Source organism: Anoplopoma fimbria, chromosome 6, assembly GCF_027596085.1.
Source record: "Anoplopoma fimbria isolate UVic2021 breed Golden Eagle Sablefish chromosome 6, Afim_UVic_2022, whole genome shotgun sequence".
Classification (NCBI taxonomy): domain Eukaryota; kingdom Metazoa; phylum Chordata; class Actinopteri; order Perciformes; family Anoplopomatidae; genus Anoplopoma; species Anoplopoma fimbria.
The window spans coordinates 17407518-17433859 of record NC_072454.1 but is presented as its reverse complement, the minus strand read 5'-3'; the positions used below and the strand labels follow the sequence as shown (position 1 = coordinate 17433859).

The 26342-nt window shown below is 40.3% G+C and overlaps 1 protein-coding gene across 4 annotated transcripts in view; it reads left to right on the top strand.

Moving 5' to 3' along the window:
* macrod2 (mono-ADP ribosylhydrolase 2) overlaps nt 1-26259 on the top strand; it is a 389097-nt gene extending 362838 nt beyond the window's left edge. Inside the window, exons 10-18 of one of the 4 annotated variants that reach the window (XM_054599881.1) lie at nt 835-873; nt 2586-2645; nt 7318-7356; nt 7737-7781; nt 9517-9663; nt 10298-10363; nt 23248-23286; nt 23783-23854; nt 25052-26259. In XM_054599881.1, the coding sequence (XP_054455856.1) occupies nt 835-873; nt 2586-2645; nt 7318-7356; nt 7737-7781; nt 9517-9663; nt 10298-10363; nt 23248-23286; nt 23783-23854; nt 25052-25074 (530 nt within the window). In that variant the 3' untranslated portion in view covers nt 25075-26259. Of the gene's footprint in view, nt 1-834; nt 874-2585; nt 2646-7317; nt 7357-7736; nt 7782-9516; nt 9664-10294; nt 10364-23247; nt 23287-23782; nt 23855-25051 lie in introns of all 4 variants that reach the window. The other 3 variants (XM_054599880.1, XM_054599882.1, XM_054599883.1) reach the window with 3 other exon arrangements.
* Nucleotides 26260-26342: the final 83 nt, after the last annotated feature.

Sequence of the window (26342 nt, the reverse complement as noted above, 5' to 3'; positions counted from 1 at the left end):
ACACACACACACACAAACACACAGAGTCATAAATGTGCCCATTCATATTAACTGTGCATATTAAAATGCAAGCAAGAGTGTGTATGAGTGTGTATGAGTGTGTGGTTGTAGGATGGAAGCGGGGATCCGTGAGCAGGCATCCACAGCTCCTCTCTCTCTATACCCGTCTCTCACTCTGCATTTCCTCCTGAAGCAGAATCCTTCTCATCTCCCACTGTGCAACTCAACTCATCCCCCCAGAAAACACCTTCAGTTCACTCAGTCTGTGTCACACAATAGAAGTATAGAGAAAAGAAGAAAATCAAAGTTTTTTGTTTTTTTTTAAGAGGCCTGCAGTCCTTGTAATTTGAGGAAATGGGACTTTTTGTGTAATTTATGCTGAGCCTACCAGTATAGGTTTAATTGAAAAAGAATGTCTCATGAAAGGGGACCCCCTTCCCCCAAACACACACTCACATACACAGTCATTTGGTGTAATAACTCCCTAGATACAAGATCGTCTGATGGGGAAGTTGAGGGAGGCCGTGAAGGGTTGTTGGTAAGATGCGGAGCATGGCAGCTGGTGTGGAAGGAGGAGGTGAAAACGTATCTGCAGCTGGCTTGGATATGTGAATGTGATGGTTTTTTTCTTTTCATGCCAAAAGAAAAATCATATATCAGTCACAATCTACTTAAGGTATATGTTTCTCTGGTTGCCTGGTTTAAGCAGACAGAGCACACATCCAAATACTGTGCTCTAATATTATAATCATGGAGACAAGCTGTGATGACTCGTTGTATCGTACATTATAAAATAGGATGGTTTGACATGCTGTCTTCCTCCCCCTCTGCCAGACAATGACATGGAGGTTACAGAGGAGCCGCTGAAGGGAGGTGAGTGACAGTATATTTCATGGTTGCCTTTTCACCTAAACACCTCCATTTAAGCACACAGAGGCTGAGTGAGTGGCGTAGCTTCAACTGGTGACAGTGATTTGCAAGGTTTTATGCAGCAGATGAAATTGAATGTTTATTCATTTGGTGACAAGTTCAATCCCGGCCCTGACACATCGCAGTTAAAAATACTTCATGTCAGGTGCATTACATTACAAGAGCTTATATCTACAGCTAATTCTCAACACCATTCTGTTCATCCGGCTTACGGGCACAATGCCTTTAGACCACCTAAAGCGAGTGACAAAAAAACAGCAGAGCAACATCCCTCCGCAGCATGCACCAGGTGATGGAACAAACACCACCGTCAGCGCATTATGTTTTTATCACTGCGCCATCTTGGCAAACGGCCTGAAACTCCCAGATACTGCTTATCAGGATAAACTATTGACATTTGTCTGTGCAATGATGTCCTGAATAAGAGATGGCTTGAACAGAAAGCCCCATGGAAGTGTTTATATTTTTTGAATAACGGGCACAATAGATCCAATTGAGTTTAGAAGTTGCTACTTATTTTTCTCATTAGTAGGCAAAAGAATTTCATTCTTATGAAAAGTTTGATGAAATATACTGCCTCTAGCAGTTTTCTCCGAGGTACAGTGGGTCTGAGAAAGCACTTGATGGCAAGTTTTCTTTATGAGTAAGAAGGGATTCAGAGCAGGCGCTTGCCAGGTCTAATGGCAATGTCACCCGAAGACGTCATAGTACACGTGCAACCAACTAAGCAGAGAGCAATGTTAGTTTTACTGTCTGTTGAAGGAAGTGTTCAGATTACTGTAGACGCAGAGCCCAGGGTGCTATCAAAATGTTTTTTCTCCTAAAGTTACCCCCGGTGATTTGCCAATTACATGCATCTGTGTTTTCAATGAGATTCCATTTTGGGTGAACATAAAAGGGCTGTTTTATAAGTGCACTGTAAAATGTGATATACTAGAGTAAAACAATGTGCACGTAATGGCAAAATCATAAAGACTTGGCTGAGAGGAAGTGGATTTGTGTTTGTCGTATTGGTGCCTGAGCAACTACGTAGTTTTCTGTTAGGTTCCTTTTTACACCCCATACTCTATAATAACATAGCACCAGACCGTATCAAGCCAACTGAAATAAACCCTGATGATTTCTAGCTCTGTTGTATCATCATGCCAGCCCTGCCCCGGTCCAGTTTGGACTTGTTTGATGGGCCTTTGCGCCGGTGCCAAGGACTGGCCTTTTATTGTGCTCCATCAGCCAGAGCTTGAATCGGTGCAGGCTGGAGCCTATTCAAAGGTTCGAATGACTGCCATTCTCACAGGGAATGGTGCTTTTGTCTCACATTGCAATCTGGAGTTAGTCTCAAAGCCTCACATTCCTTCTTCTCTTCGGTCCCACAGGAGTATTTTTTTTTGTCTGGCAGGTGTAAAACAAAACAGTGTAAAAGGCAGTGAGTTCTCCCACAGGGTCTTGTAGCGTTGTCAGCCGAATGAGGATGGCCAAGTTTGAATAATCAGTGCTCCAATGAGTTTGACTTGCCAAAAGTCTTTAACTCACACCATCTCTCATCTAACAGTTACAATTGACAAGATGTTACGCCCTTCACATCCTGATGGTGTTGGGGGATAACGACATGTCACTCCCTCGTCTGTAAATCACCATTTATTCTTGTATATTTATAGATAACACACCTCTATCTACGAAATCCACAACCAAGGAAGAAAGTGAAGACAGTAACAGACGTAAGCTTATTTAATGTGTGTGTGTGTGTGTGTGTGTGTGTGTGTGTGTGTGTGTGTGTGTGTGTGTGTGTGTGTGTGTGTGTGTGTGTGTGTGTGTGTGTGTGTGTGTGTGTGTGTGTGTGTGTGTGTGTGTGTGCGTGCATTTGTGTTTGTTTTGTCTAATAATAATAATGATGACTCTGTGATTTGGACATGCAAAGTGTCATGACTGGTAAAGGAAACAATGATATGATAATCATTTGTTTTGTGTGTATGAAGTAATGGAGTGTGTTCCTTGTCGGTTATCTCTTGCTCTCTGGTGCCAAGTTCCTCTTTGGGGAAATGAAAACAAGATGAAGCTTGGTCTTTTTTTAAAGAATGTTTTCTTAGAGGCAAACTTGTTTAAGAAGCCATTATCTGGCTATTCTGCCGTTTCAGCCCCTTTGGATGTGTAATATTGAAACAGTTATAGGCTTCTCCGATACGATGGACCAAAGATAATTAGATTCTAACACTGGAGGGTGTTAGTAGGCAATTAAAATCGTACACCATCCATTTGTCTTCAAGCCTTAAGGTTGCAGGGAATTTTTGAAGATAGCAGTCATGGTTGTTTTCTTTGGGGAAACGGGTTTTCGGCTGATGGTGAGGGGCTGGACTAGATAACGCAGACACTTCAAGGGCGTCAATACATTCTGTGTTATTAAACAATTCACAATAAGTAATTTCCCCCTGCCTATTCAACATACCTTTCCATAATCCACAGCAGTAATTCAATATGATTCACAAATTCAATCAACAGCATTAGGAGGGCATAAGTATTTTGTAATAATCTTTATAAATCCTAATTTATCAGGCCCGCCAGCTTAATAGTAAGTAATCCATTCACAAAAGGCCTTGGCACAGCTTTCTAGCATGGGAACACTCAGTCCTTGACACAACCTCTCTCACAGGAAAGGAATGAAAGGATTTTTTGCTGCCTGCACTGCAAAGGTTAGGTCTGGTTCGATGTAGCACATAGAAAGGATTAATCATAGAAAACACTCAGATGTCAAGATAGCAAAGAGCAGAGGAAATGCGAGCCGCAAAAACAGACTGTCAGCTGCGTGAGACAGACATTATAAGGTGCTTGAGAGTCCTCTGTTCTCCTGTGTTTTAAGAAAAATACACTGTAGTTCACCAGCTTGTCTATAGAGCCAGCAAAGCAGGTCACCTATTTGGTGTATAGTCGATATGTGGAGCACTTTTTAGAATAAATTACATTGCAGCACACAGTTGGTGGAGTGTGTCTGTCAATACGGTTCAGTGCGATCCATCACATCCATCACGCTCCTCAATGGATTCACTATTCTCAGTCCACGGGTCAGACATGAGGGGTTTTTAGCCACGGCACTGATGAAGAGAAAGCATTAAGGCTTTCTGTTGTTCCATGATAAATAGTGGACTGAAGGTAATTATAGGGCTGCTCTGTCTCACACACTGCTACAACTGCTACAATGAAAAATGCATCTTCAGCCTTCAGTGGACTGAAGAAATAAAACTGTACAAAGCACACAATTAACATAAATAACCAACTGTAAAATCGTGTTATGAACATCAAACAAAATCGAAACACATCTCCCATTATTTTTTATATTACTGTGTATTATATGTTTTTTTCAGATACATTTTCTGTTGTTCTATTCTCTAAGTGTTGATTTACTATTCATTGCTTTTATCAAATTGTTTTTTGTGATCTTTTCTAAGCACTTATGTCTTATAAATCTCTGAATTGTTCTACTTTCATGAACATTTTAAATTTAAACTGCCTTTTAAATTAAGTTCTAATTATATTTACCCTTTTTCAGAAGCACCCAACACACGATCCCTTGTCATCTACAAATAACACCCTGAGGTGTATTTGCAAAAAGGGATCACAGATTAACTGTGTGTGTATGTGAAGAGCTGTGTTGTGATGTAATCCACATGAAACATAGGCACAGCATGCAGATGCTGCGAGCTATAGAAGGAAAAAAGACAAAGTGGGGGAGGACGGGTGAGACACAGAGGGGAACGCTGGATCAGAGGTCCAGGGCGGAGTTGTACCTCTTCAGAGCACACCTGAGTTGGCAAGCAGCCCCACAGTGTCTATTATTTGATATCAGATTGGTATTAGTGAGATTAGTGCATGTCAAAGTGCAGAGTAAAATGTGAACATTGAGCCAGAAATCAATGCCTGGCTTGGTCTGTTTGCCTGGCATGAGTATGCCTTCTGGGAAATACCTGAGGAAGAGAGGGGGAGATGGTGAGAGATGGCACCAAGCGTGGACAGACATGCAGATTAATAACACTGTGTGTGGACAGACAGTGAGCCTCTCTGTGGGATGCCATCTTTTACACCGTGGCACCCCGTGGAGCATCGCTCACACATACACTTGCACTTTGCTCACACACACACGCACGTTTACGTGCAAGAGGTCTTTGAATAAAATCTGTTGGTCATTTCAAAGCCCTTTTTCCTTTACACATAATATACTATACACAGTAATATACTATACACAGTAATATACTATACACAGTTTCTTTTTTCTTTTTTCTTTTTTTTGCTCCAGTTGGCTTACTGGAATCAATAGGATACCAGGCTGGGGGAAGAGATAGGGCATAGCTAGGATGTGAAAATGTGTTCACATTTTGTAATAATTTCTGAATGGGAGATACAGTACTGCGTTTACTTCTTTGGAAGTGTCGTTCTTTAGTTGAAGTTTACTCAACGGTCATGCAAGTAGAACACGCAGGGAAGGTTGCATGTCAGCATCTAAATAGTTAATGCTCTTGTGATACTGTACTCCTGAATCTGTTGTTGACATAAATAAATCAGTGAAGTGTGTGACACTAACATTTTTATTCAAGAAAGCACTGCAGCTTTGTCGGTCATTCAACAACAAGTGCAGGCGGGTGCCTAAAATTGCCTTTTACTTGCTATATTTCTGAAAGTGGAATTCATGGGAGTATTGACACTGGAATTTTAAGGTGTGGACTTTGGCTGGAGCTCTTCTGTGTGAAGTATGTTTGACCCTGGCTCACAGGAAAGACACTCAGTGAGTATTGGGGAGGAAAGCTGTGGCAATGCTGCCACCTGCTGTTAGGAGCACATGAGTGAGCAGCCTGGTGGAGGTGCTGCTTGGGTTTTTTATACTTTGTGAGAGAGACAGTGTTCTAATTGAACTAATCTTGGAGCCATTATAAATCACATCTGCCCTACATAGACTGTTTTTGTTGTCTCGTTTGTGTGTGTATGTTGTGTGTTTATCCACAATCTGTCCCTTGGCTTCCTTTATCACAAATTGAATGCTGTTCCATTCAATACGCCAAATACAAATGATCAAATAACAGGGAGGAAATTACATTCAGCCTTTTGTCGTATCTGATATGTTGTTGCTTGGGATCACTTTAGAGGGATACAACAGAAGAAAGGTTTAGGATGACCTCATGGTCAGAGAGGCATTCATCTTAACTTGCTTTTCCCAGTGAAGTATTCTTTTCAGACCCCTGTCTGTGGCTGCATCTCAAAATGCCAGTCATGATTAATAGAAAGGATTGCCATCTACTGTGTGTCACCAGCATTCTGTGTGATTGACAGAAGCACTTGAGTAAAACATGCAGCACTGGTAGAACTGGCCTTTTCCCCATTTAATAGAGGCTGGCATTTTTATTGTTCTGAGTGCAGGGCAAAATTGCATAGATATGAAAAAATGGTTTCTCTCTACAGCTTGTTAAAAAAGCAATTATAGAAGCTGCACAATAGCCATTGTAGAGCATGTTCCCTTATTGGTGTCATGGCTTTCATTTACTCAATTTGTCCCAAATGTCATTGGTTTATATATGCATCTGTGTGTGCGTATAAGAATGTGTGAGAGCAAGAAAAAAGGGGTGAGGAGGGTGTGGGGTAACAAATATGATGCAGGGATTCTTTTTTTATGTACCTACTGAAATCTGCCTTTTGTGCATACATTGGACACATTTTGCCATGTTTTACAGAAGGGAGATAGACAACTTGAGGTTGATTAGCGGGTATGATGTCTGTATGCAGCCTACAGTATGTGTCATGTGTCAGTATGTGTCATGTGTTCTCCATTGAAGTGTAGAAAATCTGTATAGAGATCTCCAAATCCAATACAGTCTTTCATAGACCTTGCTAAAACAATGAAACATGATACTTTTTAATATCATGTTCCAAAGTGTGATACTATTCACTTTTCTTTAGTATTATAGTGTTAGTTATATAGTTCTATCTTTTAGTCATGGTGGCTTAAGTTTCATTTGTCCAATACTTTAAAAAAAAAACTGCCAAACAACAACTAAAGTTTAAAGCTGGCTATGTTAAAGACAAGCAAAAAAAAATGTATTAACTATTATATTTTAGAATAATTAGTTGTAATTAGGAAGTGCATCAGTAGGTTCCCTTACCATAACCTAGAGCATGAAGAGAACACCCATTTAAACTCCTCTATGTTAAAACACAGTGTGAAAGTAGAGAAACAGGAGCTAAATGGGAGGTAACTTTAAAATGCGATGCCAGCTCTTACAAGATCAATCCTTAGCCTAAAGATGAGCCGTTTGTGATCATTAGTGTTATGGGTTTTTTTTCTAAATTTGAACGGCATTATTTCAATGCATGCTTGTGTTTGGCTGATGATTCCTTTCCCTCTCTTTTCAGGTGAAGAGGAAATAGGTGATGAAGACAAGAGTGAAGATGGTAATGTTGCTCTACGGACCATTAACAAATGCTCTGAGCCCCTCGGCTCCACCAGTGCTTCTTGATGTCATTTGTCATCAAAAATTGAATTTTCTATTCGTTCTAGTTCAGTCTTTCCATCCCGTGTGCCACCACTCCAACTTCTCTTATCACAGAAGTCTGGAACAAAGAAATCCCTCAATTATGCATGGTTTTAGAAGTGACATTCTTTTTTTGCACTTAATTTATGCATGTCTTTGTGGTTCCGTTGCTCTCATACTACAGTACAAAGACAAAGCTACACAAAGAGATGGAATGAAAAGGCTGTTTGAGGTGATATTGAAAGCCAAGACAATTCAACTGCGGGCCCTAGCACTAAACTCAAATGTTTTTTGTTCTAGCTGCTGCGGGAAATGAAGACGTGGACATGGCGAGTCAAAACCCAGGTATAGTACAGTAACAAGCCAAGGCTCCAGCATGGACAGGGGTGTGATAATGTGTTATTGTCGGTTTGCAGAAGGACAATACACATCACTGGCTGAGAGGGGAAGGAGTGCACATTGATTTAACTCTTATCTTTAGGAGGAGATGGGAATTGTACGAACTGACCGATGTTCAACTCTTGGTTTTCACTTCAGCTAAGGGTTTGATTAAAAATCTAACCTGATCAGACTTGTTAGCAGCAGAAGAAAAACTACTATACAAAGCTCTAAATGCATCTCTACAGGCTAGATGAACAGACCCAGAGACTCTGATGTGTTTTGTTGTGCTGACAGGCGAGAGAGCCTTAAGTGAATTGAGGGTGTGTGTGTGTGTGTGTGTTGGTGAGCAAATGTGTGTGTTACACAGAGGCAACCATTAACTTTGAGCTAGAACCATTTCTCTTTCTCCGAATATCCTCTGTGATGCTGGTATATAATTAAGATTCTGCATTTGCATATTGGCAGTGAGCAGCGCCTCGCCTCTCTTCTGTTTTTGTTTTATTCAAATCCCATCCCATTGACAAAGATTTGACAGATAGAGCCTCTCTGAACATGAATTTTGTAGATATTCTGTGAGAGAGTTATAGCAAACGCAGCCCTGGGATGCTATTCAAAATCTGCGATATGTAATTACTTTCTCGTGAGACACAAACATAGAGGAAGGAGCAAGGAGGAGCAAAGATATACAGTTTTAAACAACACCTGCAAATTAATTCTGCCAAAAATACAGCAATGGTATTATTGTGTGTGTGTGTGTGTGTGTGTGTGTGTGTGTGTGTGTGTGTGTGTGTGTGTGTGTGTGTGTGTGTGTGTGTGTGTGTGTGTGTGTGTGTGTGTGTGTGTGTGTGTGTGTGTGTGTGTGTGTGTGTGTGTGTGTATTTTAAGTGAAATCCAGAGACCGCAGATCAATATGTTATTCAATAATGTGCTCTCGGCTAGTTTGTAAAATATATCCTTTGCACTCAGACCTTTATTAGCACATTTATTTACCTTAAGTACCCTGTTCCTTCACATTTTGTTTTGTATTATTCCTTTACATGCAAATTTAGTTCTTTATCTTTTAATACGATACATTTTTTATTCATTATACCTTAATTAATTCAGGTAATCTCATTGAGACACAGGATTTCATTCTCAAGAGAGACCTGATTAAGACACCATGAGCTACGAGTGATATGAGTGCAAAATAAGTAGTCTAAAACTATTATAAAGAACAAAAGCAGACCCTGACAGAAGTTCTTTCCACAGTTCTTACAAGTAGTTTAAAATCACATATTTTAACAGTTGGACTTTTCCTTCAAACATTAGAAACCACACCCTAGCAAACACTAGCAAACAAGCACATAGTGACACCCTTATAACACGAACCATCACATGCTTTATATCCTGGAGTACTGTTAGTTGGCTGTCTTAGAAATCTACATTTCAACTAGTTTATACAGCCCAAAGCACGCTCTTTCTCTTGAGAAAATGCTTGTTTTTTTACTTCTTTCCTTTCAACCCTGTGCTCTTCAAACTGGAAATGAGCAACCTCTGGGTGTGAAAATGTTTCTGAGAGATTTCCAGCAGCAGACATGACGTATGGGCTTGTTTTCTGCCATGTGTTACAGGATTTATTGTGAAGGCTTTGATTCCCTTTGCATGAATTCATCTTTCAGAATGTACTTCCTTTCACATTTCAATGTTTGTGCACCTCCAGATGAAAATTTAGGAAACGAGGAGCCGAATCAAGAAAAGGATAAAGATGAAAATGAACACCAAGACAAAGATGAAGATAAAGGAATTGACAATGAGGAAGAGAAAGATGAAGACAAAGGCATCGACAACGAGAAAGATGAAGACAAAGGTATATAGTTAAGAGTGCATGTGTTACATCAAAAACTTTGTGGTACATGAGTTGTCAGTCGTATTCATACCAATTTGAAAAACAAGCAGTTGATGGTCTGTTTCCCTGATAGCAAATGTTTTTATCACTACATGCAGCAAAATGTCCGGGGGGCACTGAGGCAAACAGATATGAATAAGTCTGTTCAATGCATGAAACCATGATGGCTGACATAATGACATAGCCAAATGGAAACATAGATTTTTACATGTTTGGTTTACCAGCAGTCTTAAATTTCACCATTGGGAGATGGGACACTACAAATGCACAATAAGTGTGTCTTTTTATTTATTGCTGTCAGTGTGTGAATCTACGCAAATTCATCTCTCAGCACAGAATGAGCAGAACCAGGTGTGGAGGAAATGGCTCAAATTGCGTGCAGTATTGCTCATTGGACTAACAATATTCTGTCACTGGAGCCTCCTACTGTAGTACTCACACTAATCATAGTAACAAATACACACATAAACAAAGCTGGCACGTCAAGCTTCTTTTCTGCAGACACGTAGGTGCAATCTCCTGCAAAAACACTGACATTGTGTGAATGTGTAGCGTTACAAACAAACAAACAAGCTTTGCTTCCTTTTACCAGCAGGAGAAGAGCAGCCTGCCGTGAAGGCAGAAGATGACGACACAGCAAAGTCCACTGTCGAGATGGAAGGTAAGATCTGATTTGCCTGGATTTGATTTAATATGATTTGATTTGACCTGATGGAGAGTCTGACTGACTGACTTTCAATCAATGTGATTTTACAGTCCAGTCTGTTTGTATTTGTATACTTGTGTATTGAATTAGCATGGCCAGCGTTGTTTTTGTTTTGTGCTGTTTGTCAAACTAGTTTTCCCCTGGAATCAATCTCAGCCGGTCTAAGATCTACTTCACCCATATAATATCACTTTGTACAAGGATTGCAGGGGGCCTCAGGTGGTTTAACACATATCTGGCAGCAATAATGGAGGTGCTGAGATCAGTCAATCACAGCAGATATAAAAATATAAATATTAAAAAATATATATATATATATAAATAAGACTTTCATAGCTGTATGGATTCAGCATTGTTCTCTCGTGGGCAGAATTAGGCTTGCAATGTTCAATATTTTCCTATCGTTAACAAATCACTAGGAAAGTGTTTTGTGTGTATCGAACGCCTAAATGGCTTATTAATCTATGCTATAGACTTCCATTGTTCAATATTAAATACCCATCATTGAGCCAAACCATTGCACTGGGTGACTTGCTCCTTCATGAACATGAGTACTAGTTTATTCAGAATACATTCTACATAAACCAACAATGCTCTTGTAATACTCAATAGACCTCCTAATGTGTGTTAATCAACAACTGAAAATAATCCCAACAAATACACTATTTTCTCCTGTTTGAGTGACATTTGTTGAAAAGTAAAGTGCTCACTAAGAGCTAAGTGCTCAGCTGTTTTAGGAATTTACTTAAAAAAAAAAAGGTAGAGAAGTCAGAAAGTATTGAGAGATTGTCTTACTTTGTTGGTTTTGGTCTTATTGACAATAACAAAAATATAGTAAACATTAAATTGTACTGTACAGCTTTGGAATTATTTTGGACGTGACACCATGTCAACGTTTTGTTTAGTTTAGTATGAGACACTAACAGCTGTCTCCTGGGTGAAAGTCCTGTTTATTTTTGACTCGCCAACCCTGTGTGAACCATCTTTCCCTTTATACCACATCAGTAGATCTGAGCAATAAAGACAGGGCTGTGTTTACATTGGAGTTAGTTGCAAGCTCGTTTCGTCTCTACACTCGCTAAAGAGTGCCTCCGTGGGTCGGTATCACACGCTGAGGAACACCGACCACGCTGCGTTATTTGAAGCATTCGGAGTGAAACGGTTTAGCCACTCCAGTTGAGCTCCATGATAAGGCCAGCCATTCTGTTCGGATGAAACAACTCTTTCTTCTCATTTGTGTTAGTTAGTTGACCACATGGGATAATCTGTCTTTATTTATCCTCATCTTTCTCTGGCCCATATTGTCACTGATTAAGGGTATTGTCTGGAGAAGTTGAGGATAAGATTGTTGAGCCCCGGCCACCCCTCTCCCACCCCTGCACTAACACAAAGGTCTGAGTGACTCCCTCACCTCCATTTCACTTTCTCTTTGACTGACATTCAATTAATTTAGGTTGAGAGTGAACATTCCAGATAGATCTATCCGAGATAGCCTTCTCCATCCTCTCTGAAAAGCCATTGGAATACGTCCCACAAACACTACAGGCTTTCCATCACTGGAAAGCTTCACTTCAGCCTGTTGATTGTGTCTTGCCTGAGCCCGCCAGTGTCTGTCACTGTCTAGGGTTGCCATGGGCTGTGTACTGTGTGGTGGCACTGTCAAGCAGTAAACAGTGGTGTCATTCTTGATTGCAGGCAGATTGCATTTTGTATAGAGGAGCAGGGCCTTGGACAAAGTGCAGACTCACACTGTCTCACAGCCTGGCTTAGCCACGCATAACCAGCTATTCACAGGATGAGACCAAATGATTCCCGAGCCAATACCCTTTATTAAAAATAATAACTGTAATCAGGCTGCCTGCTCATGGCCATAGAGGTTAAATCTGCTTCACTGAAAGGAGTAATAAAATGCCTCATAATAGTGGGAGGAACGACTAATGAATCAAACAATTTGAGTCATCAGTGTCTGTCTTTTACATTAAGTCTTACCTATTCTATCCTTAACTATCTTATCTTATGTTTTTTGATATTATCTTATATTCACAATAACTAAGTTGTTGTGCAAGCACAAATAACTCAGATAATGTTGTGATGTTGTGTTTAGACAGAAACAAAAGAGGAGCTTAACTTGATTGCAGGCAAAGTATAAAATTGTTAAAGGAATGCTTTACCCACAAACTTTAGGGAAGATGCAAGTGTTTGGGAAGCAGTGAGCATTGATGGCTAAATGAGGATTTCTGTTTGTTGATTATCTGTTCACCGTGGAGGCATGCTAGTTAATAACTCAAGATAACAAGGGATGAATTATTGATATACAAATAGTCATTTTGTGGCTGAAGTATTTGTTTAAGCCTTGTACATTTCTGAAACTAGTTCATACAGTTCAGCCAAATCTTGCCAATCAAATGGACAAATATTGTAGAGACCTTATTTCCATTTGCTGCACTTAATTTATTCACGTGTATACAAATGTATTATTTTGTTATACGTGTATGATATGAGGATACACTGAATTAATTATTTATCCATTTCCCTTGCCAACTCCCCTAGAACACTAAGTGCTTTATAATATGTTGTTAGGTTATTTGTTCAGTTGAGGACATTGATTCATGATATCTACAAAACTGTAGCTGACATCAAACCAGCTATACTGCACCTGTGACTGTGGATGCATTTGATTTCAAAATTACCAGCTTGATACTTTCTAGTCATTTAACCTTTTCATCATAGCGTTGTTAGTGAAGCCTCATGTACGACAATGTTCACATTCTACATGTTAGTGATCCCTCTGCGAAGGATGGAGGATGTGCTACAGCGTTCTCAGATACCATCATTTACATCCACACATTTATATCCGCGTGCTCCCTGTCGTCGGCAGTGTCTGTTGACAGCCTGCTGTTCGCACATAGCTCGATATTTCACATATGGAAGTGTTTATCACAGCTCAGCTTCTCGGTCCCAGCTCAGTCACACTAAATTGTACAAAGCTTTTTGTTTTATTCATTTTCACTCTTGTCATCATTAAACCTTGTTAATGTAAGAATCTATTCAGTCCTCACACATTCCCTTGTATTAGATAAAGTTGTAGGATACTGCACAGGTAATTTGCTTATGTCTTAAGAGTTCATATTACCAAACTATGCCATCTGTTGTTTACATTGCAGGTCTTTTTGTATGAATATTCAGTTGTTTTTAAGCATTTAGTCTTGTAGTTCTTTCTCTCTACAAATCGTATAGTTTAATGCGATATTATAAGCAATCAAGAGCCATAACATCCAAACAGTATGCAACAAATAATTTATTCTGGGGGTTTTAGTTCTCTATAATATCTGTGAGAAGTGGAGATATAAGGAGGCAGAGCAGAGATTTTGTGATTTTTAAATCAGCCTCCATACGATATCTCCCTGCACAAGCAATAAGATTCTCAGTCTGATATCTGGGATTCTATAAAGGCTCCCCAAATTGAATCAGAATCCAAGCAGCCTTTATTTATGAATATTCATAACATACTTTAAAATGGAAATGGTGGCTATATTGTTATTGTGTTTGAAATATCTATCCAGCAAGCGTTGTTCTGGTGACTTGTGAGAGTGGGAAACCGCTTCAGTAAGCTCATGAAACATCCATAAATTAAAATAAGACTGTCTTTGCCTAAAGCTAGGAATAAATAAATCTGAGTTGTGAACAGAAAACAGTTTTTCCTTCACGCATGTATAATTCTCATGCAGGAGTCGATAGATATTGTATCAGCCACAACGGTTAGATTTAATGGCTGAGCAGATTCAATGCCACCGAGTGAACAGCAGCTCATCCTCCTTTCAAATCAAACTTTGAGTTTGACCAAGTTTTGTGCATCCCTCAGAAACCCGAGTAATATGACCAAAAGACAGTGCTGTCCCTATAATTCTGCTCTTCATTATGTGCCAGAATATGAGGCACAGACAACCTTGCATTGGAGTCTGAATGGTTCTCATATTTTTCAGCCTTTGATAAAGGTGGCCTCTGCTGGAGGCCGAGTGTTGGATGAAACGTGACTCTGGAAGAACGCTACAGAGAATATTTTAGGGGGCTGGTCTCTACCCAAGAATGGCTGGGAGAAGACCAGAAGGGCTAATATGTGGACAAACTGTAATGGCACACTAAAGCCAGGCAGGAGGGGACCCTGCAGGGGAGATGGCAAGAAAGAGTATGGAGAGACAGACAGACACAGCAGGCCATCACAACAATCTCAACACAGCAGAGAGAGACAAGGCACCGTTACATCAGCCCAGAGGCTGTCGGAGATTCCCACTGCTCATCTCTCCCTTGATTTTCTTTTGTTCCCTTTTCTCTCCTTAGACCTGTTGTGGTGTTAAAAAAAATCATCACAGCAACACAAGTAAACTCCATTCACACTCATTATACAAGTTTTCACTTGTTTATGGTTACTTTATTGTCTTGATTTCATGACTTTCTAACTCCAAGTGTTCTTTTTTCCCTATGGTGGACAGGATGTTTTAAGTATAGATGGCTATGAGTGCTTTATTTAGCGCTGACTTTGCCACAACCGCCCGCAGCTAGCTCGATCTGCGGCTCTGAGCAGAAAGCCCAGCTGCATCCACAAGTGCCATATGGTGCCCAAAAACTACATGCACATCATGTATCCACCTCTCTCTCTAGTAAGATCCACAAACAATAAAAAAAAACTGCATCCAAATGGAGGTATAACAAATCCCCTTAACAACTGTTATGCGAATTGGTTTTATTCTCTTGTTTGCGAATGTTGTTTCAGGGATGTTATTGATTTCTATGTATTTCACTCCCTCAATGGTTCAGCTTGACTGTAACAACAACAAGCCGACCTAAATGGCTCTTCTGAAATCCAGCAGACTTGCAATTGGCAATGTGGCGGTACACAAAAAACTCTCCCAGCCCAGTGACCCTGTGTGGTCGCTCTTTCCTGTTAAAGCATCAAGTACAAGTTGTGGAATTTCTTAGTCATCCACTGCAAATCAAAAGAGATATTTTTCTTCTTTCTTTTAGCAGCTTGAATAATTTATCCCCAAATTCATTGGTTTTTATTCCACTCAGAATTCATTGATGCTGAAGTGTGCTTTGCATGTATGCTCCTTTGTCTTAGCAAAAAGGATTTGAAGCTTTGCTTAATTGGTTGTTTTGTGCCCTTTTGTCTTTGCCTTTTGTGAACAATGGAATACTGGGGATGTAAATCTAATTCCGGAGAGCAAAACGGTCTTTCCTGTGGCAAAGAGTTGTCAGCACACAATTAACTTTTGGCATAACATTGTATACTGTAACACTGAGTGGCTCCTCAGGGAGAAAGCTGCCACTGGTTGAAGACATTAGGGTATGCTTGGGTTTTATAGCTTTTTACACTGACTGTGAAAGTCCAGGAACAGCAGTTACACCAATCACCGCCCTGCTGAGGCATTGTGTGTGAGAGCCGTGAGGAGACTAGCACAGTCTTATCTTTATCCGTATTAATGCAGCTTTTATCACTCAATTCCATTTGGCTTTGCTCCTCCTCCATAAACTCCATTGGACGCCTTGTTTTGACTAGCTTTGTTAATATTAGGTCACTGGATATCAAATTGAGCCTGTTGCCTGGTGATTTCAATATGAAAAAGTTTCAATTTTAAAAGTCCCTTGGTGTCTGCATAAATTTGATTGTTTTCCATCATTCATCGACCCTGGACATTTAGCAGGAGTTGGGGAATAGACCAACAATGTTCACAATGTCCATTACGTTGGTCAGCTCTGGCCCAGAAACCTGCCTCATAGAGCAGGTCTCAGGCTACAAGCGACACACTTTTTCTGTCGTCCTTTGAAGCTCATCTTTTGAGCAGTTGTCTTGTCTTGTCCCCAACCCTCTGTTTGCTTCACAAAGATGGCATATGAATCAACTCTGAGCAGAGTGAGAATTTGACAGCCAGCAGAGATGCAACAAATGTGTGTTGGAAAGTCTGCAACACATTTTATTCTCCATCACACATACACAAACACACATCTTTAAAAATACACACAGACCCAGTGATGAGTGATCTCTGTATGGGTTGCCTGTATCCTGGAGGCAATGAGGAAGATTTGACGGTATCGCTACTTTTGTTAGAAACAGGAGTAAACCAAAGGAAGATATTCAGAATTGTCTTTGAGACTCAAACATGACGGGATTTTACATTTTTAACCCTTTGGATTACAAATGTTCCTCGCTAGTATCTTTCAGATAGTGAGCCCTTTCTCTAATCTCTAATAGTATGATGCCATACATACAATATGACATTATTAGAGCTACAACATTTAATCTGTCATTTTATTGATAAAAATGTAAACAATTTTTATTTTTTACTATTTTTTATCGACATTATTATTACATCTTTTGAAACAAACCATGTCAAATATTTTATGGTTCTGCCTTCTGAAGTGTGAGGATAGGCTTCCCTGACAATATTCCAAAGGCTATTTTGGGGATTTTGGACTGTTGTTGGAACGAATAATAAAAAAATAAAAATAATACTTAATAACAGAAATAATTGTTGTATCAGCCCTAAATATGTCAAACAGTTCACTATATTATGTCATGCTATGATTACGCTATGTTTAGGAGGTGATACATTAGAATAAGTCATCACAGAAAAACTTATTTGGACAACATTGGGCAAAAAAAGCGGCAACCAGCAGTGAAGTAAAATCATGTAAACAAAATTGTCAATAGTAAAAGTAAATAGTAATACATGATGCAATGTATTACTATTTAGGCTATCATTGCATCTCACTATGCTGCTGGCCTGTACTGAGGTTTACCAAGCAAGCTGCTCTCTTGCCGACCTTTCAGTGATAGACAGCTGCTCTACCAGGGGTCCTGGTTTTCACTGCACTCTAGACGACCACTTTGATTATTTTGACCAGTCCCATCCATGATCTCCTACTGAAAACTTTAAGCTGCCCAGAGGAGGTATCACTTCATAACTGCAAATCAGTCAGCTGGCCCGAGCCATGTCCTCTGTGTCACATAGACATCCAGACCTGCTTCTACACCTCCCTCAGCTCTGGCGTGTGCCATTTTGTTGTATCTCCGATCACCTTGTGTGAGATTTACCCGTCCCCTGCATGACCGTCTGTGCCTTCATGTAGTTAAACCACAAAAGGTACTGAGGACAGGCGTGGGCAGCGTCCTGCAGCAGGCCCGCTAGTATTGCATGGAGAATCTAAAGATTATGTAAAGTAATTCAGCGAGTGATGAGAGAGTTGCTGGCCACCACTGTCAGCGGGTTTAGCAGGTATGTAGGTCACACAGGGGGAGGCCTCTTTTGCATTTTTTCCCTTCCATGTCTATTTTTGTTTTGTCTCCCTTTCTCACTTCTTCACTTAATCAGTTATTCACTTACTCCTTTCATCTCAGGGTATGTCTCAGTGATCTCCTTTTTTTGTCTTCTGACAGACCACTGTGACTGTTTCACATTAACTTGGACAAAGTTGGGAACAGAAATAGACTGAAAAGAGAGATCAAGAGTGAGAGACATTGCCAGGGAAGACAACCTTTTACTGGTTATCCTTTTTCTTTCATCTCATGTTCTGTCTTATCAGTGGGTTGCCAGTGGTCATTTTCCCTTTGTTTTTTGCAACATATGTTGTCAAATGTTGCCCCGTCTTTTCTCTTGCCATCTTTCTCTGTCCTCTCATCATCTTAACTTTATCTGAGTTGTAGCTTAACCCCAAAGCAGATGGTGGCCTGTACTCTTTTCAGTAATTCAGTGTACTTTGTGTTTTCTCATCTTGTTAAGCATGGCCCAGGCCTGTGTAATGAGCTTGGGCCTTTCAGTCTGTTTAGGGGACCCTGACCCAACTTGGAGCCGCCCCAACACAGCCACCATTGCAAGGTTACCCAAACCCCTCAGGGGAACACAATGTTACTTGGTGTCCACAACCCCTCGGCCTTTTCTTAGGGAGAAGAAAGGCGGAATATAAATGAAGACTCTTGGCTTTTCAGGAGGACAGCAGTATAGAGGGGCGGTCACTGTGTTTATTGAGCAGGCTTGTTTTCGTCTCCCTAGCCTGCAGGTCACAGTTTGGTGCTCTTTAATTGGCTCAGATTGTCAGACAGTGTTCCATCTCATTGCAAAGAAAACTCTCAGCTATCAAACGCTCCTCAAAATAATCCCTTTTTTTCCCCCTCCGTTTTAAGAGTGGCAGCTCATACAGCTAAGTTATTTCCACAGGCCTGCACTACAAACTTAACATTAACATATGAAAATGGGCTGCTTCCCACATTTACCAGCTCGTTAGTTCTTTTGGTTGGGCACTTGTTGAGTTCCACCCGCTCTTGTTTTGCTAGAGCAGGGAGATCTCTTTAATTATCATTGCAGTAGGCATATCAGCCCCAAAGCTATTAGTCCATGCAAAGTTCAACGAGGGGCTCTTTGATACTTGTTTAATAAACATGGCCCAATGCAGAGCAGGTTCAAGTCCCTCACAGACCACCCAGTTTAGATGCTGAAATGAATTCTGCTCTCATCTCCTGAAAGGAATGGAGCTTCAGATACTAGCATTGACCTTGACATTTTCCTATCTTACTCTCTGAAGAGGAAATGCTATTGAGGTAGCAGCAGCCCTCCGCCTGCTTCATAAACGCCACAGAAACCAAAGACCTTTACCAGAGATTTCATCAACTAATGCAAAATAGAAATACTTAATGCAATCAGAGAAACAAATAGCAGGACATTCAGTCAGTAAATGTTTTTCAATAGTGCATTTCATTTGGGCATTCTTAAGTGGGAGTTAAGGAAAAGATACTGAGCAGCTACTGGGAAGTTAAAGAACAGCTTTAATGGTTTTCAGCAGCTCCCAGACTGAGATTGTGATCGGTCATATCCATTGTTTGAGTGGGAGCAGCTGGACACCTGTGTGAGCCGGCTGGGATCAGAGCAGGACCTGTTGAGACACAGCAGACTAGCCCACCTCGCCACAGTTCGGGGATCAAAAGAACAGCAGAAATTCTCCTGGGGAACTGACACTGTAGGGCACAGACACTTCTACACCTCCATCGATTTTAAGTCTTTCACTGCCCCAGAGGAGAGGATTTGAATTAGAGACAGTGAGGTGTCCTGTGGCTGAGAGACAAAAGGAACCTCCTGTTCTGCCCAAGGCTCCTGTCTGGAACATTAGGCAGAGGCGGTTTCCCATGATGCCATGTGGGTGACCCACAGGAACTGCCTCCCCTGTGGGATGACTGAGACAGAATGACATGAACATTAAAAGTGGTGGAGGCAGAACTGCGCTTTGAGGATGATGCAAATATAATGAGAAAATTTGTCATACAAAAGCTACAGCAAATCAAATCAATAAATGTTTTAATATGATGCTTTAAAATCTTACCTTGCCGTTGCTGTTCAGTTCAAATTCATTTTCTATAGTGGTTCAATACTGTGGTTCAGTACACTAATGCTGACCAACAAAACACTAACTACCTCTTGTCTTATAAATTAATGGAAGGTGGGGGGGGGGGGGGGGGGTGTAATTTTCTGCTTGTCTGCATACAAGGGTGACTTATGCCCAAGTCTCTTCCTTCCTCTCCCCTCTCTTATGTGTGCAGATTTAAACACACACACGCATATCCTCATCCTTCCTCTTGAGCTTTTGAGGGGTTTTCTCTCTGGGATTTTTTCATTGAACTTCTGAAAGGCTGAAGTGGCATGAAAATAAAATAAATAAAGTTAAGAATTGTTAAAAGTTGTAAAGAATGACAAGTTTGGCAATTGTTTTAAATATTTTTGATTTCCTGTGTGTCTGTTAACTTGTAAAGTAAAATGTCGTGAAATCATTGAATCATTGGGATAATTGACAGATAACAAAAAGATATACAGATTATGGTTCTTATATGTAAAAAAAATAAATAAAAATAAATAAATAAATCAAGATCAGATACCCTTTTAAACCGAGTCACCCTTTCTTCATGGAGCAATGTTTTGCACGTTTTTGTGTAATTCATGAAATACAGAAACTGTTATGAATGAGATGCCCTCCTCTAAACACCCGTTATAACCCATGCAGTATACAAATTGTGTTACCTTGGGTACTGATTATTATTATATTCCTTTATTGATCCCCATGGGGGAAATTCAAGTGTTGCAGCAGCTCAACTACACAGAAACAGATAATAAATACACATATTATACAATAAAATAAAAATAAAAATAAAAATAGAATAAAAAATAAAAAATAAGAATACAAATAAAAAATGTACAGTATATCCACATGGGGGGGGGCTGGTCAGCATGATGACAGACTGTGGTCTCCGCTGTTGTTGTACAGTCTGATGGCAGTGGGCACAAATGAGCGCCTGAAGCGCTCCGTCCTGCTCTTTGGTAGAAAGAGCTGCCCAGCTGCCACAGTTCCTCATGGAGAGGGTGAGAGGGATTGTCCAGGATGGCTCTGAGTTTGGCCTTCATCCTCCTCTCACCCACTGACTCCAGACTGTCCAGCTCCAGACCCACCACAGAGCTGGCTTTCCTCACCAGCTTGTTGAGCTTGTTGGCATCTCCAGTCCTGATGCCACCACCCCAGCACACCACAGCAAAGAAGATAATCTACATAATGAAATGAAAGACAGGAGACACAGACAAAGACCCCTCAGGGTCCCAGCTTTAAGAACCACTGGTGTAAGCTGTCTGGTTTCCTGCTGAGGGAGTCAATTCGGTCTACTGTTTTTCTCTTTTCCTTATCAGCTCTCTGTGGACTGTGCCTCTCCTTCACCAGAACCTTGACAGAGGCCCATTTTTCTCTCTCTCCCCCATCTTGTTTATGTGTTTACCACAGCACACTCACATCCTCCCCTTAAATGATAGCCCCTCTACTGTCAGCACACTGGAGTCAAATTAGAGAGCAAGACATACCCGCTGTTGCTGTTCCCTCCGAGCCTCTGGCAGGCAGGGGAGGCTGGAGCCACAATCAATTGAAATTCTGAGCTTTTTGCTTCGTCTTGATCAGTGCTGGATATTAGAGGAAGAGGATGCTACCCTAGCACCCAGACTGTTTTGTTATTACCTGAGAGAGGGGAAGGAATGGGTGTCTGGAATGAGGCCATGTTTCATTGAGCTCCTGCTGCTGCACAACAGCATGCTATGCTTGCAAGTATAAAAAGGCAGACATGATGGAGGCTCATTTGTGACACAAGTCGCAACATCAGGCACATTCCACATGTTCCGCCATCAGCTTTAATATCCGTAACGTGATCGTGTGGAAAAGTGTTAATGCATGGCATATCATTTCATGTGTATGCATAATTTATTGACGCCATACGGCTGACTCTCAGACGTGTGGAACATTGTGTGTCTACATGTTCCTGTCAATTTATTCCATTACAGTTATAATCTCAGTCTGGTGGTAAATATGTTTTTTTGCTTCTTTGTAGTGAAGCAGACAACTTTAAAGGATACTTCAGCATTCTACAACTTGGTCTCATGGTTTTGTCCGTTTCTGTCAGTTATGATAACATTGTACTCAAAGTAATTGCTCACACCAAGACACGCTATATTTTACAGGTTGCAAGCCATGGTGAATCAGATTATCTAAACAAATTATTAATTAGAGTTATAATCAAAGTGGGCATACTGACAATAATAATCTGATATTGCATATAAAACTTGTTTGCACTTTTGGGCCAAGTATGGTAGATCTCTAAATTATGATCGATGCTGTCGGTTCTTGCCCCATTGGAAACTTTTGAAGCCATGATGTTGCTATGTTCCAATATTCCAGCAATTAGCTTGTTAAGAATAATGTTATTATTACTGATCAGAACTTATTCTATTAAAGATCCAAATTGTAAATAACTGGAATTAGCTTTTTAATAGTTTTGCATAAAAAAGAATAATGTTATTTTGCCCCTTGGAGAGTTCTATGTATCAGATCAAAAAGAGATTGTTGTTACTTCATCCTTCCTGCCTTTCAACAGTCCCTAAATCCCAATTGAGTCTCAGGGAGAAGAAATTTCATTCCAAAATGTTGCAAATGATTAAATCAGTTGTATGTTGAAAAAGCAGTGAAATGTATTTTCTCCATAGCTGGCAGCCTTAAAGACCAAATAAACATCAAAGCAAAGGGAGAATCCTTAAGCTTTCTTCATGCTTTAAGAACCTATTAATTCATACACATGCATACAAACCTACAATTACAACCAGGAAACCCGCGTTTCTGTAACAAATTAAATTACCCTGACCACAGACTTGTAAGTGTAGAGATACAGAACTCTTTTCTACTTGTTTTTCCATCGCGCCTAAGCAGTTGTATTTGTTTACATCATTGCTGGACTGCCTGGGGAGAGCAGTTATTTTTATGTTGTGCTTTGTTTGGATGGTTGTTTTTGCAAAGAGGGAAGTGACAAGGTTTGCTCAGGGAGTGACGAAGAAAGAGTTGTGTGACTACAGAGGGAGGAAAGAGGGGGAGAAGGATGTGTGTGTGTGTGTGTGTGGGGTGTGTGGCGGGGGGTCTCAGGCTGCCTTAAAGGGATGGCAGTCTGCAATTAATTTTGCATGCGTCGCTCTCCCTTTCCGCGTTTGTTTTGTTCTTTTTTGAAGAATAACTTTATAAAGGCGCTGAATTTCCAGACACGACAAATGTAAATGTGAGGCCATGTGTACAAAGTTGCTCCTGAATTCCTGGACTGGTTTTGGGATGATCTACTTTTTTGGTGGAGAGTAATTTGATTAAAAAAAAGCAGAATAATCGTGCACCAATTGATTACATTTACCTTTTTCACCCACACATTTAATCAACTACATCTGCATGCATGAATTGACATTTGAAATGAGTAACATGTCTGTATCTATATGTGCTCCACATTGCAGATTTCTCTGAGATGAACAACACTGGCACCAGCAATGGAGGTGAGTAGGGATCATGTTTTCTGGGCTCTGTGACGCATCACTGCCACTTAACAGACACATCCGTTCCGTCTGCTGTCCACATCCCTTCCTCCATTTCTTGCTTTCCTGCCTCTTCTACTTAAGTATGGATATTTCTGTCAACTTACCTGCCCACATTCATAAAATATCACAGTGCATATTAGGGTTTCTAATTATATGTTGGATGCACTTACATTTTAGTGGTAGAAACTCCAGCCAGCATCAGAAGGACCTGTTAAGGTTTAAAAAACATGTCAATTCACTTCTATTCAAAAAGTTCTTATTAGCTACATCGTAGCTGTAAACCCACTCAGCTTGAATCACAAGCTCAGCAGGGCAGAGAGATTGTTAGGTAAATGGATGCTTACTGCACATGAAGAGGGGCAACACAGATTGCTTAATTATCATAGCCTCTTCTCACATTTTTTTCTTCTGCCCCTCTCTATTCTTTTCATTTATTTCCCCTACTCTTATCTAGAGGAGATGAAAGATCCTGTCGAGAGCTCAGAAGAACCTGATTCCATTCTAACTGACAGCATTCAGTCCAAAGGTAAGGGCGTGGGGGAAGCACTCATACTCCCTCTTGTCTCGCACACAATCTCTATTTATAAGCGGATTCTTATTAGTGGCCACAGCTGCTGAATTATAATTCACTTCATCCGGAGAATCCTCAGCACTGTGCAGCTGAGTGTTACCCAGTTTCACCCTCCTTGTTTCCATTTTCCCCCATCTGGCTCCATCTTTTTTCTCTTTAGGGGCTACATTGTAGGATATTTTGGTAGAAACGTGTCAGCACGTCTTTGGAGATTGAGTGTGATGAATTGCCTTTAAACTCAACTATCAGACATTTAATAAATCAAGTGTGCAATGCATGTTATTCTAACATTCAGCCAACGCAGACTGAAGGAGCAATAATCATGCCAATAAATCATATTTGATAAGGATACCGCACTGTTGTTATTCCAGGTCTCTGTTGAGATTTAGGTTAATAAGACTGCATGTACTTTGAATGTGGGCATATGTAGAGAGTGCTATGAATTTCTATGTCAGCCTTCGTTCCGTGTGTGGCTCTGTAGAGTTGGTGAGCCAAAGAATGGGATTCGGATTTGGGCATCGTAGTTTCCAGGTACAAAAAAAAATCATTAAGCAACTGTTGTGAACAGATTGTCAGGGTTGAATAAATAGGACAGACTAGCAGCATATGAAATAACTTGGCAAAGGCAAACAGGTTGGTGTATAAAGGAGAGAGCTTAAACAATGCCAGACAAAGCACCAGAGAAGAAAAAGCTTGTTGTCGAACAAGTGTGTGGATCAGGTGGGATGGTGCATGATGGAGCTGGGTAGAGCATAGTTTGCAGTTAAAATTAGCCATAGTACATTATTCCAAACACATGACACTGGGCAATCACAACAGACTGCCCTGTTTTCTGAATAAAGATGGCAGGTGGTTTTATCTTTACTACAATTGAGAAAACTAGAATTTGGGAATATTTGGCAGTTTTGCTTAAAAAATGGCTTAAATATTTTTTTTATAATTGCTTAATTATTTCTGTTGATTGTGATGTTGATCATTTCAGCTCAATTTCCATTCCCCCCGTCATTTTGTTGTGTGCTATCATCATTTCAGCCTAGCAGAGATTGTTAATAGAAGTTGTTTCCTATGCTGAAATCAGAGAAAAATCTTGCAATGGCCAGAAAGCCATGCAAAATCTGAATTCAGACAATATTTCTTTTTTTTCCCATCCAGACACTGTTGAGAAGAAAGAATGACCAGCTGAGGGAAGGACAATCAACCTTATCTCACAGCCATCAAAACTGTGCGAAGGCCAACCACACTGGTGTCAGACTGGCCCATGTCAGTATGGGCTCTGACACTGGCCCAGGACAACCAGTTACTCCTAAGATGCTCACATCCCAACCTTTATTTAGCCTGTCCCCTCTTTGTTAAGAAACCACTCATCCCTGAAGTATGTAATGTATGTATATGTATGTATGTATGTATGTGCAAAACCTTACTATATGACTTGAACATATCAACCAGAAGATGAGCCATACCTCACTGTCTGTTACAGCCATATATTTTGCCAGCAGGGTGCGATGAGATAAACCGGGTTCAAGTCTCTTTATTTGATCTATGCCCACCCTGAGAGCATGGTGAAGCTGTCAGTCGATCAACCACCCTTCTTTTCTGACAAGAACAGTAATGACGACACTTAACAGTGGAATTACCTGCCATGTCTCCTCACACACTACTGCAACTCCAGCTCCATTGTTTAGTCAAATCAGTGAATATATCCTTGATTCGGACCACAGTCTGTAAGACGTAGTGTCACTCCCCGGCCTTTTATCTATGAACATCACTGATCTCTGCCACTGCTTTAACTGCAGCTTAACTTGTTTTACCAAGAAACTGTTCATCAAGGCCCAAGTACAATAAAAATGATATGAGTGTCTTTTAACAAACCAATTAGTTCTTGTCCCCCATTTTTTCTTTGCTGTTTTAACTGCATGCCAGATAATTGCTTTGAACTTCATCAACAAAAACAGGAATAACAGTCCTCTTCGCTTTCGCTTGTCTCCTTACCAGATTGTCTATAACTATATTGAAGGAATCTGCCTTATTTCATATCAAACTACAAATTCAAAATCACAAGGTGGTGGTCCAAGTATGAATTCTTGGTTTTGATTGCTTGCAGATGATTTGTTATTTTGGGTAATTCATGTAATGGCAAATGCCTGTTGTTAATGGTTTCTTGTTTTTTTCCTCTGTTGACTTTAAAACATGGTTTTGGTTTCTTTGGTTTCTGTTAAATGTTGTGATTCATGAATTATTTCTCATTGGTGCCATACTAAAGATCGGATTGATTACAGTTCTATGAAATGATGCCTTCATACTTTGATGTTTGCTTTGCTAAACTATAACAGAAACAGCTAATAAAATTTAAAGGTGGAAGCCATGTCTCAGCTTTTATTGTATGTTTTCACGTGTCTTGTTTTTACCTCTGTCATTATAGTAGCTAATATTTTATTTATTTCTA